The 13,637-nt window shown below is 30.2% G+C and overlaps 1 protein-coding gene across 3 annotated transcripts; it reads left to right on the top strand.

The window, feature by feature from the left end:
- Window positions 3,785-11,094, top strand: LOC109358464 (putative E3 ubiquitin-protein ligase XBAT31). Of its 3 annotated transcripts, none has more exons than XM_019602698.1 (9): window positions 3,785-4,064; window positions 4,184-4,243; window positions 4,345-4,416; window positions 8,580-8,701; window positions 8,799-8,939; window positions 9,012-9,119; window positions 9,415-9,667; window positions 10,149-10,620; window positions 10,792-11,081. In XM_019602698.1, exons 1-8 carry the CDS (start codon window positions 3,882-3,884, stop codon window positions 10,539-10,541), a joined length of 1,332 nt encoding a protein of 443 aa, XP_019458243.1. In that variant the 5' UTR covers window positions 3,785-3,881; the 3' UTR covers window positions 10,542-10,620; window positions 10,792-11,081. The 3 variants fall into 3 exon arrangements, with proteins under 3 accessions (XP_019458243.1, XP_019458242.1, XP_019458241.1); XM_019602697.1 differs by lacking the exons at window positions 3,785-4,064; window positions 4,184-4,243; window positions 4,345-4,416 and adding exons at window positions 7,833-8,109; window positions 8,229-8,288; window positions 8,390-8,461 and having other exon boundaries at window positions 10,149-10,640; window positions 10,808-11,094; XM_019602696.1 differs by lacking the exons at window positions 3,785-4,064; window positions 4,184-4,243; window positions 4,345-4,416 and adding exons at window positions 7,833-8,109; window positions 8,229-8,288; window positions 8,390-8,461.

Below are 13,637 nucleotides of genomic sequence, written 5' to 3'. Positions count from 1 at the left end.
AAAAGTGGGCCAAATTAGTGACCTAAACTAGTCCAAGCTTCAATACTGGGCTTCACTTTCGTGGCAGCCCCAAAAAGTGAATCAAGAAAATACCAATAAATAAGCTTGGACTAAGGAATAGTATAACCTTCATATTAATTTTTTTATATGACAGATTTTGATTAAGAGTTGACAGTGTAAAGAATTATGTACAATTAGTGCATCATCCACCATTCATTTGAATCATTTTTGTGAAAAGTCAAATATAATTAAAAATGAATGTTAAATAATAGAGTGATAGTATAAAAAATTCTTACACTGTCGATGTGTACATCTTTTTCTAATGGTCTACTGTTTGAATTCTTTTACATGTTTCACTCTGACTCCACTTCACTGTTCAGAATTTCACGTCATCCTTGAGTTTTCATGTCAGTGAGAGAATGTTTGTACATTAGCTAGAAATGACATCCTATTTTACTTTATTCTGTTTTTGAAACTTGCACTTGCCACTTGTGATAACTTCAAATAACAAAATAAATAAATAAATGATTTAATATCTATACACTAGTAGTGTAAGTATTTTCACACTGTTCCTAAATTTTTACCACTCATATGTTAATAATTATTGACTCTCAAACAAAAATATTATAAATAAATGATGAACTAACAATATAAAAACTTTACAATGTTAATACATAGATTTTAAACTAAAAAATAAAACTCTACACGCATAATCGATAGTACATTTACTGAGATAGTAGAAATCTTATTTTAAGCGAAAAGGCTTTCGCGAATGATTTGATATTTTTATTAAAATGTTATTGGTCAAAAAATAATCGTACACTTTTATAGGGGTAAAATTATGAAATGATGGTTCACATGATAATTATCTAAATGGTTTAACAAACGCGGTAGAAGAAAAAAATGTTACAAATGTTACTAAACAATCTTATATTCCTTTTACAAAAAATATGAAAACAAAAATATTATACTTTTAGTATTTGTATTTAAACTTGTTGGACTAATGCACCTAACTTTTGATCCACCCATCTTTCTGTACTCCATGATAATTTTTTATTTTAGAGTTTTGATTCTCCCATTGTTGACCAACATAAATCATTTTCTCTTTATAAAGATTTCCCCAAATTGTATGAATTAAATCAAATAACAACTTAACCGGTTCCATCCAAATTGGAAACGTATAAAGACTAGCTTAAAATAAATCTTAAACTAGTGGTAGTTATTTTAATCCTTTTTGACACATGCTAACTTGTGAAACAAATATATTATCATTAATGATGTGTAATATATTATATGTTGCTAAATGTCGTTATAGTAAATTACATGGACTTTACAACTAGCTAAATAAATGAAAGACACATAGTTTAACGTGTTCAATCGTATATAGATACAGAAAACTAGAGAAAGACAAGAACTAAAAATATCTAACAACGTCACTTAAGGAAAGTACATATCTTTCGTATTCACCTATAAAGATAGATATTAACATATTTGTTTTATGAATACCGACATCCCCTTAATTAGCGTAAAAGTTTCTAATACCATTTCAATTAATTTATGTTTAATTATGCTCTATAAAATATCTATTTTTTTTCTTATTCACTATAGAGATAGATATTAAGGATTTGTTTTATGTATACCGACATATCCACGGTGTAAAAGTTTATTGAACTATTTCAATTAATTTATATATAATTACGTTATATAAAATATTTATTTTTCCAACTTTTTTAAATAATGATATTAAAACTTACACATATGATTATATGTTTAAGAGTAAAATGTTATTTGAATCAAAGATTCACGATCAAACCAATCAACTGAATATCTCAAAACTTAGATCAAGCAACTAAATCTTGAAAAAACAAAAATCGGTCACCAAATTAATCTTGGAGACGAACATGATATACTAAAGTTGATTTGTGGAATAAGAACATTTCTTCAAAGTTTACTTATCTAAAGGGGGCACTTTAAAGGATAATGTTAAATCTCAATTCTTGAAATATTTCAGATAGAATATCATACACTATAGTGAATGCGTAAAACACATTAAATTTGGGATGCAATTTGTAATGCAAATCAAATAGCCTAAATAGGAAATGATAGAAATAAAACATATATTACACAATTATTGAATAATTTATGCATGGTAGATTGAAAAGGAAAGTTATGATCAATTGTATCGTAATATTCGTGAGACCATGATATCTAAATAAAGGGTCGCAGAACTAGTAATACGAGTTATCCTGTTCAATAAATAGATGGATTTAAGGAAAGAAAAAATGTTTTGGATAGATTTTACCAAGTTACGAATTGCACAAGCAGCAATGAAACACATTCGATCATGTTATAAAAGTAGTCCAACATTGAGCTTAAACAAGCATTTTTTAATCTGAATAATCCGAAATATTTTTGGCACAAATCCAATTGGGCTCAAGCCTATAAAAGATATATCTAAGTCTCATCAGAGAGTAAATTGTCACCTCTAATTTCACAACATGCCAATGTAAGTTTCCACATATTGAGGTGCAATTGCCAAACTCGATAGAGTAAGAAAACACTTGTATACTATTGTACTAATATCACAAGGCTTATTTAAGTTTGAAAAAAGTTATATAAGATAAATATGGAAAAATGATGACGAAATTCATTCACTTTGTGTAATGAATTAATCTCTTTCTAAGTATGTGAATGTCCTTTCAACAAATGAATGGTTCCAAGGAATCGAACCCTTAACATTTTGATCATATTAGTGATCTAGTATGACCTTACACTATTGGATCAACGAAAGAGATCACTTGTCCCATATTTTGAGTCTCATTGTCTCTCCGTCTAATAAAAAGTTGACATATATTTGAAAAGAAAAATAAAAAAACATAAAAGTAACATTTATGCTATTTGGTGTAATATGATTGCCTTGAGACATGATGACCGAAAGTTTTGGAGACATAACATTCTGATTCTTAGATCAACACCTTGTTAGTCGGGCTTTTGATTCTAATTATGAAATTAATACATATACCATTAGTGTAAGAGTTGTTTGTTTACATTTAAGAGTTGTTTGTTTGCATTCACAACACTTCATCTATATGTATTAATTATTATTAAATATTAAACAAAAAACAATATACAATCATAATAAATGACTCATCAATAGTATAAAAAAAATTACACTAATCCTACAAAAATATCAAATTCTGTAATTATATATTTGGTTAGAGTTAAGTTGTTGATAAATATTTTTAAATCACTTGAAGATACTACAAGAAAATAGTTTAAAATTTAATGACAACAAAAAAAAACATTGAAGATTTCCCCCAACTATGCCAAATGACCTTTATTAAAAAATTCAGATGTAAGTAAATTTCATACGAAAATTTATATTTTAAGATTGATGAATATATAAATTTACTTTAATTGTAAAATATGCTTATCTACTAAATGTTTTGGATACATATTTTGAAAATAGTGAGCATAAAACTTCTAAAAAATGCCATAAAAAAATAACAATAACTTCAAAAAATGATATTATAGGAAATCCCGAAAACTATAGGAAGCATGAGTACAAGATTGTACCCGAAGTCATTGTCTTTAACTGCTAAACACTGACACGGTAAGCTACCCACTTTCTCTACCCTTCTCTCTCTCTCTCTCTCTCTCTCTCTCTATATATATATATATATATATATACTTGCCAAGTTGCCATTCATTGTTACTCACAACTACAAACTTGAATGTCAGAAATTAATTAATTTATTTATTCATTCATTTCATTTATTTATAAAACTCAGTCATCAACTACTTGGGTGACACACCCATAGAGAGAGAGAGAGAGAGAGAGAGAGAGAGGTGAAATTTCTTGACATCCCTGAACCACCATCATGGGTCAGGGTCTGAGTTGCAGAGCTAACCACAATGAACACGGTCTCTTCACTGCGGTCCAGCATGGTGACCTTCAAACAGTGGCAACTCTTCTTCAAGCTGACCCTTCTCTTTTGCACCACACCACTGTCTATGATCGCCACTCTCCTCTTCATATTGCTGCTGCCAATGGCCAGATCCAGGTCTACCCTCTTTTCAACTTCTCTTGCCTTCAACTCACGCACTAAATTTCTATTTTTTATTTCTGGGTTTCTCTCAAGTTTTTAGCTTTTCCTCACATTCTTTTCTGGGTACGTTTCAGATTCTATCAAGGCTTTTACATGGATCTGTTAACCCAGATGTTTTAAATCGTCAAAAGCAGGTTACTTTAACTTCTATTCCCTATTTGTCTTCTTTGTTTCTTCTTCTTCTTTTGCATCAATGTGTTTATTCACCTTCATTGCATTATTTTGAATGCTTCAGACTCCGCTTATGTTGGCAGCAATGCACGGTAAAATCGATTGTGTGGAGAAGCTCCTTGAAGCTGGAGCTAATGTAAGGTTTCATTATAGGGCGTGACGATTCACTCTCTCAAGTCTCAAATCTGTTTTACATTAGCTAGAAATGACATCCTATTTTACTTTATTCTGTTTTTGAAACTTGCACTTGCCACTTGTGATAACTTCAAATAACAAAATAAATAAATAAATGATTTAATATCTATACACTAGTAGTGTAAGTATTTTCACACTGTTCCTAAATTTTTACCACTCATATGTTAATAATTATTGACTCTCAAACAAAAATATTATAAATAAATGATGAACTAACAATATAAAAACTTTACAATGTTAATACATAGATTTTAAACTAAAAAATAAAACTCTACACGCATAATCGATAGTACATTTACTGAGATAGTAGAAATCTTATTTTAAGCGAAAAGGCTTTCGCGAATGATTTGATATTTTTATTAAAATGTTATTGGTCAAAAAATAATCGTACACTTTTATAGGGGTAAAATTATGAAATGATGGTTCACATGATAATTATCTAAATGGTTTAACAAACGCGGTAGAAGAAAAAAATGTTACAAATGTTACTAAACAATCTTATATTCCTTTTACAAAAAATATGAAAACAAAAATATTATACTTTTAGTATTTGTATTTAAACTTGTTGGACTAATGCACCTAACTTTTGATCCACCCATCTTTCTGTACTCCATGATAATTTTTTATTTTAGAGTTTTGATTCTCCCATTGTTGACCAACATAAATCATTTTCTCTTTATAAAGATTTCCCCAAATTGTATGAATTAAATCAAATAACAACTTAACCGGTTCCATCCAAATTGGAAACGTATAAAGACTAGCTTAAAATAAATCTTAAACTAGTGGTAGTTATTTTAATCCTTTTTGACACATGCTAACTTGTGAAACAAATATATTATCATTAATGATGTGTAATATATTATATGTTGCTAAATGTCGTTATAGTAAATTACATGGACTTTACAACTAGCTAAATAAATGAAAGACACATAGTTTAACGTGTTCAATCGTATATAGATACAGAAAACTAGAGAAAGACAAGAACTAAAAATATCTAACAACGTCACTTAAGGAAAGTACATATCTTTCGTATTCACCTATAAAGATAGATATTAACATATTTGTTTTATGAATACCGACATCCCCTTAATTAGCGTAAAAGTTTCTAATACCATTTCAATTAATTTATGTTTAATTATGCTCTATAAAATATCTATTTTTTTTCTTATTCACTATAGAGATAGATATTAAGGATTTGTTTTATGTATACCGACATATCCACGGTGTAAAAGTTTATTGAACTATTTCAATTAATTTATATATAATTACGTTATATAAAATATTTATTTTTCCAACTTTTTTAAATAATGATATTAAAACTTACACATATGATTATATGTTTAAGAGTAAAATGTTATTTGAATCAAAGATTCACGATCAAACCAATCAACTGAATATCTCAAAACTTAGATCAAGCAACTAAATCTTGAAAAAACAAAAATCGGTCACCAAATTAATCTTGGAGACGAACATGATATACTAAAGTTGATTTGTGGAATAAGAACATTTCTTCAAAGTTTACTTATCTAAAGGGGGCACTTTAAAGGATAATGTTAAATCTCAATTCTTGAAATATTTCAGATAGAATATCATACACTATAGTGAATGCGTAAAACACATTAAATTTGGGATGCAATTTGTAATGCAAATCAAATAGCCTAAATAGGAAATGATAGAAATAAAACATATATTACACAATTATTGAATAATTTATGCATGGTAGATTGAAAAGGAAAGTTATGATCAATTGTATCGTAATATTCGTGAGACCATGATATCTAAATAAAGGGTCGCAGAACTAGTAATACGAGTTATCCTGTTCAATAAATAGATGGATTTAAGGAAAGAAAAAATGTTTTGGATAGATTTTACCAAGTTACGAATTGCACAAGCAGCAATGAAACACATTCGATCATGTTATAAAAGTAGTCCAACATTGAGCTTAAACAAGCATTTTTTAATCTGAATAATCCGAAATATTTTTGGCACAAATCCAATTGGGCTCAAGCCTATAAAAGATATATCTAAGTCTCATCAGAGAGTAAATTGTCACCTCTAATTTCACAACATGCCAATGTAAGTTTCCACATATTGAGGTGCAATTGCCAAACTCGATAGAGTAAGAAAACACTTGTATACTATTGTACTAATATCACAAGGCTTATTTAAGTTTGAAAAAAGTTATATAAGATAAATATGGAAAAATGATGACGAAATTCATTCACTTTGTGTAATGAATTAATCTCTTTCTAAGTATGTGAATGTCCTTTCAACAAATGAATGGTTCCAAGGAATCGAACCCTTAACATTTTGATCATATTAGTGATCTAGTATGACCTTACACTATTGGATCAACGAAAGAGATCACTTGTCCCATATTTTGAGTCTCATTGTCTCTCCGTCTAATAAAAAGTTGACATATATTTGAAAAGAAAAATAAAAAAACATAAAAGTAACATTTATGCTATTTGGTGTAATATGATTGCCTTGAGACATGATGACCGAAAGTTTTGGAGACATAACATTCTGATTCTTAGATCAACACCTTGTTAGTCGGGCTTTTGATTCTAATTATGAAATTAATACATATACCATTAGTGTAAGAGTTGTTTGTTTACATTTAAGAGTTGTTTGTTTGCATTCACAACACTTCATCTATATGTATTAATTATTATTAAATATTAAACAAAAAACAATATACAATCATAATAAATGACTCATCAATAGTATAAAAAAAATTACACTAATCCTACAAAAATATCAAATTCTGTAATTATATATTTGGTTAGAGTTAAGTTGTTGATAAATATTTTTAAATCACTTGAAGATACTACAAGAAAATAGTTTAAAATTTAATGACAACAAAAAAAAACATTGAAGATTTCCCCCAACTATGCCAAATGACCTTTATTAAAAAATTCAGATGTAAGTAAATTTCATACGAAAATTTATATTTTAAGATTGATGAATATATAAATTTACTTTAATTGTAAAATATGCTTATCTACTAAATGTTTTGGATACATATTTTGAAAATAGTGAGCATAAAACTTCTAAAAAATGCCATAAAAAAATAACAATAACTTCAAAAAATGATATTATAGGAAATCCCGAAAACTATAGGAAGCATGAGTACAAGATTGTACCCGAAGTCATTGTCTTTAACTGCTAAACACTGACACGGTAAGCTACCCACTTTCTCTACCCTTCTCTCTCTCTCTCTCTCTCTCTCTCTCTATATATATATATATATATATATACTTGCCAAGTTGCCATTCATTGTTACTCACAACTACAAACTTGAATGTCAGAAATTAATTAATTTATTTATTCATTCATTTCATTTATTTATAAAACTCAGTCATCAACTACTTGGGTGACACACCCATAGAGAGAGAGAGAGAGAGAGAGAGAGAGAGGTGAAATTTCTTGACATCCCTGAACCACCATCATGGGTCAGGGTCTGAGTTGCAGAGCTAACCACAATGAACACGGTCTCTTCACTGCGGTCCAGCATGGTGACCTTCAAACAGTGGCAACTCTTCTTCAAGCTGACCCTTCTCTTTTGCACCACACCACTGTCTATGATCGCCACTCTCCTCTTCATATTGCTGCTGCCAATGGCCAGATCCAGGTCTACCCTCTTTTCAACTTCTCTTGCCTTCAACTCACGCACTAAATTTCTATTTTTTATTTCTGGGTTTCTCTCAAGTTTTTAGCTTTTCCTCACATTCTTTTCTGGGTACGTTTCAGATTCTATCAAGGCTTTTACATGGATCTGTTAACCCAGATGTTTTAAATCGTCAAAAGCAGGTTACTTTAACTTCTATTCCCTATTTGTCTTCTTTGTTTCTTCTTCTTCTTTTGCATCAATGTGTTTATTCACCTTCATTGCATTATTTTGAATGCTTCAGACTCCGCTTATGTTGGCAGCAATGCACGGTAAAATCGATTGTGTGGAGAAGCTCCTTGAAGCTGGAGCTAATGTAAGGTTTCATTATATGGCGAGACTATTCACTCTCTCAAGTCTCAACTATGTTTCCACTATTTATAATTGAATTTAGAAAACTCATGCTATAATTAAATCCTAATAAAAATTCTCAGGTATTAATGTTTGATGCTATATATGGAAGAACCTGCTTGCACTATGCCGCATACTATGGCCATTCTTCATGTCTTAAAGCAATTCTTTCAGCTGCTCAATATAGTCCAGTTGCTGCTTCTTGGTCAGTCTTTCTCTATTTCATTATCAATTTCACTGATTCATATGTTAGTTTGGAAATTTGAATGCTGCTATGTTTTCTAATTTGAATTTAATTTCAGGGGATTTGCTCGGTTTGTGAATATTCGAGATGGAAAGGGCGCAACTCCATTGCACTTGGCAGCTCGACAAAGACGGCCGGACTGTGTACATATTCTATTAGACAGTGGAGCTCTTGTTTGTGCTTCAACCGGTGGATATGGGTACTGATTACTCAAAGTTGTGTTGGTTTTTCGTTAAGCTTATTTTGTGGATTAATCAATTGCTATTTGCAGCTTTCCTGGGAGCACTCCCCTTCATCTAGCAGCTAGAGGTGGATCTTTGGATTGCATTCGTGAATTGTTAGCGTGGGGTGCAGATCGTCTTCATCGCGATGCATCAGGGTATAATTTTGTCTCAATACAATTTTTTTACCATTTTTAGTGAAGGTCTAATTGGGTTTGATAAATAATTCAATCTATTATTTATCTTACTCTGTTATTGTAGTATCATAGTTTAGGAAAATCTTCCATCTGATAACTCAATCCAACTTAATGTAGCATTTTCCTATTGTAACTTTTCAATTATAGGGATCAACTTGATTCATTAGTCACAATATTGAACTAAAGCATCTTTTCCTCAGCATTAATTGTCAGAATCTCTGGAATTTCCTTCATGTTGATTGGTGTGTATGAGCAGGAGGATACCATATGTTGTTGCTCTGAAACACAGACATGGAGCATGTGCATCATTGCTAAATCCCACATCCGCAGAGCCTCTTGTGTGGCCATCTCCGTTGAAGTTCATCAGCGAGCTTAATCCGGAAGCAAAAGCTTTATTAGAACAGGCCTTGATGGAGGCTAACAAGGAAAGGGAGAAAAACATATTAAAGGGGAGTGCTTATATTCCGTCTCCATCACATTCTGATGAGGTAGATGACGATATCTCTGAGGTAATTTGACACCCTCTGCTTATATATACTAAGCTCATATGTTTTGCAAATTGATTTGAAAGAGGGAATGAAAATATAGTTCCCGAGAATTCAGTAATTTATACCAGTAAGTCAATAAAATTTTCCAGTTGTCAAATACTGTGTAATCTCATTCATTGATTATCCCTCACCACTAGTGATTGTTTGCTCGTAATTCGCTTAAACTGTCTTCTACGGACGAAGTTGTTCTATGCGACCTTATTGATACTGTGATCGAATTTGAATTGAATTTGTGACATATTTGGTAGCTGAGTTTCATATATTTGTTTGTAATCAAGGCTGAAAGATTCAATACCTGGTCTAGTATAAAATCCTTGTCTGTTTTTATGCAAGATAAATACTTTTACCCCTAGGATTCTTTTTTCCATGATCACTCTAATTAGTAGAGCTAATGAAATCAAAAGATATACTCATTGTGGTGGGATCTAATTATATAATGCAGGTTAGCGAGTCAGAATTATGCTGCATCTGCTTTGAACAGGTATGCACAATTGAAGTCCAAAATTGTGGCCACCAAATGTGTGCACAATGCACACTAGCCCTTTGTTGCCACAACAAGCCTAACCCTATCACCACTTGTCTTACTCCACCGGTATGTCCATTTTGTCGAAGCGCGATAGCTAGACTAGTGGTTGTGAAGATAGAAAATCATCATGATATTGAAGCTGATCAAGATAGTGTTGATGTTAATTGTTCCAAGCTAAGCAAATCAAAGAAGTCCAGAAACTTGAACGACGGCGGTAGCAGCAGCTTCAAGGGGTTATCATTCGGAAAATTGGGTGGCCGCAGCTCCGGAAGGATTGCTGCTGAAAATGAATGGGTTGACAAACAGTGATATTTGGCTAATCAATGATTCAACATTGGTGAATATTGCAATTAAATTGCTTGAGCAGCAAGCAAGGCAAAAAAGTGAAGTTGCAAAGTAAAACAATATAAGGAGATAAGTTATCTCCTTCGGCCACTAAAATCATGACATTGTGTCCTATTTAATCATTCTTTTCAAACAAAAATTCTACATCTAAATAAAATATTACACATGTCATACTTTTACTAGCGGAAGGAAATAAATTATCTCATGGTATGAGGAAATTATTTATTCTCTTTATAATTTTGTGAAATAAGTAAAGTGAGTTGAACTTGAAGTTAAGTTCTTGGAAGGTACAAAGAATGGTTGGAAAAAGGAAGTGGGGGATGTTATATTGTTATTGTTCTAGTAATTGTTATTATTATTTTTAATTGAGAGTCAAGAATTGTTACCTGCATCCATTATTTTTAGCATAGTCAATAATATTATTTATAGGTGAACGAGTAAAGTGAGAATAATTTGTCTCGAAAGTATAATGAATCAGTATTTATGAAAGTGTGTTGCTTATTTTAATTTGGTTTTGGTTTTGTTTGTTTCTTTATACGCGTATATGATAGAGTAATAATATAGCTAAGAGAAAAACACATGGCTTTTGTTGCTTGTCATGTGGTCATGTCTACATTGGAAGAATAATTTTAATTTATGAATAAATTATAAATAATATTAATAATAATAGTGCTGTCTCTGTTCTAACTTCTGAAGTAATATTTACATCATGGGGAGCTTGTGTCTCCATTCAATTGATGATACATGTGGTTTTGAAAAGTAAGTTTAAAAAAACTTATATGAATCTTTCCTTTAATTAAATTATTCATAATTTGGTTGGTAGAGATGAAGAATAGAGACCAACCAGTTGTTGGAAAGTTTTGAACAACAAAGTGAAAAGTGAAAGAGACACATAGCAGTCGCGTAGAAAGTAGAAACAAAGGAGGGAAGTTAGAGCTAGACTCCTCTCAAGTAATAGAGAGGTAAATGACTTTTTCCTTTGTATTTTAAGGGTAGAAGTATAACATTATTACACATAAAAGGATAGAAGTGTCAATATATATTACTTTTTGTTCACTTTTACACGCTACTTGCCTCTCCATTAATAGAGATGAGTCTCACTCGGGAAATTAAGTCATGATCAATCATGTTTCTTTCATGTATGGCCTTGGCAGAATACATGTCATTTCTCTATACGCCATTCACTGCTTCTTTGACGGCTACGTTTCAACTCCCAATCCTAATTAGACCCTATATTCTTAAATAATCTAACTTTTTCTAAGGACTTGGTTTCTTTAAACTATGTTAGGATTTGAATGCAAAAATATGTATTGGAAAGAGGGTGTGATTATTTGGAAAAACTCCAAAATAAAAATTAAATATGATATATAGTAGTTTGTTTACTATTATATAGTTCAAGATTACAAGATAATTAGCGTTGATCTTTACAAAATTGGTCTCTGCCGACAAGTTGCTTTTGAAAATATCTGAAAGAATGGGTCATATTCACACTCACACACAGAACCTTTGAAGTTTGTATATATGAGGGAAATAAATTAATTAGAAATCTTGTAACCTTCTTATACTTGAATCCAATCAAAGTGGTTGTTGCATATTCACATGAATCTGGATAAGAACGTGTCACGTACGACAAGCAATGATATTTCCGAACAATAGTAAAACTATTAAGCATACATCTGATACACCAATTTCATTATACAATTTTAATAATTAAATTACAGCTGATTTTTATTTATTTTTCCATAAAAAAGTTCCTAGTTAATAATCTTATACTAATCCATTAAAGTGGGTTTAGTCATTCCTAGAATAAATTATGTTTTAATATACACTTAAGAATTATGATGAATCTTGTTGATATTATTTCTAGTAGTTTGTTTATACTTATAATGTTGTACTTTGAATGGGACGTATGTATAATGTGAAAAAGCATAATTCAAATGTAGAACGCAATTCATTTGGTTGATCAACTTTATATCAGACTAATTTCCAAAATTTCAAAAAGTCTCTTGAGCCATCGGAATGGGAGAGAACATTCATCTAAACAATAAACATTGATTTTTAAAATGACATGAGTAATCGCAGACATACCCTCGCTTGTAATTTTTCATATGGCTTAAATATGAATTTAGTGATAGTGTTTACATTTATTTTAGTTTTTGTATTTTTAAATATCTTGTTACTCTATTTTAAATTAATGTCGATTTTCGTCTTGATCTTGTCATTAACCTTTGATAAAAAATCTAACATGAATGAATTAAATACTTTAAAAATACACATGAGCTAAAATTATTTCGACTCATAAATGGAGGGACCAAAACATGCTAATTTTAGTGCATGTATTTTTCTTTAGTAACTATTCTCATTCTTAAATATGGGACGTAAATCATATTTGACTCCTTCATTTTGACTGAATCAAATGCTTAAAACTTCAGCAAGGTCTGAGCATAATTTATTTGAGGACAAGAACAAGTTGACTATTTAGTTTAATACATTTATTTTATAAACTAAATTTGACATGTGGTGTTTTTAATAGAATACATGATTAGTATCATGTTCTTAACCTCTATCCAGATTCATCCACATATTTGAGGTCATGTGCAGAAAAGCCATAAATTTATTAAAAAAATTATAGACATTTTTTAATGGAGATTAGGAGAATTGTTGTATTTACAAGTTTTCACACTTCATGTATCATGATTTTATTAATAAAATTAATTTTTTAGACATTATGTAAAACTTAATACCTAAGTTTGAACAAAATATCGTTTTATCAATTTCAAATCTCGACGAGCCTTAAAATTTTAACAATCCTGTCTTTATTATCATATTTTTAAATAAATTTAAAGTAGAACTATAAAATGTACTAAAATCGTTATTTATTATATAAAAATAAACATATTAATAAAATAAAAGAGAAAGATAAAATTATTTAATTGAAGTTATTATTATTTAAATGAACCTTTTATCATTAATTCATTATTGGTCATGCGCGGTGGCACCTGATTGAAGACTGGTCCTGCGTCTATCATGCAAATAGATTTTTATAATGTACTTCTTTTG

The sequence above is a fragment of the Lupinus angustifolius genome, chromosome LG10 (assembly GCF_001865875.1).
Source record: "Lupinus angustifolius cultivar Tanjil chromosome LG10, LupAngTanjil_v1.0, whole genome shotgun sequence".
Lineage (NCBI taxonomy): Eukaryota > Viridiplantae > Streptophyta > Magnoliopsida > Fabales > Fabaceae > Lupinus > Lupinus angustifolius.
This window is presented reverse-complemented; position numbering and strand designations above follow the sequence as displayed.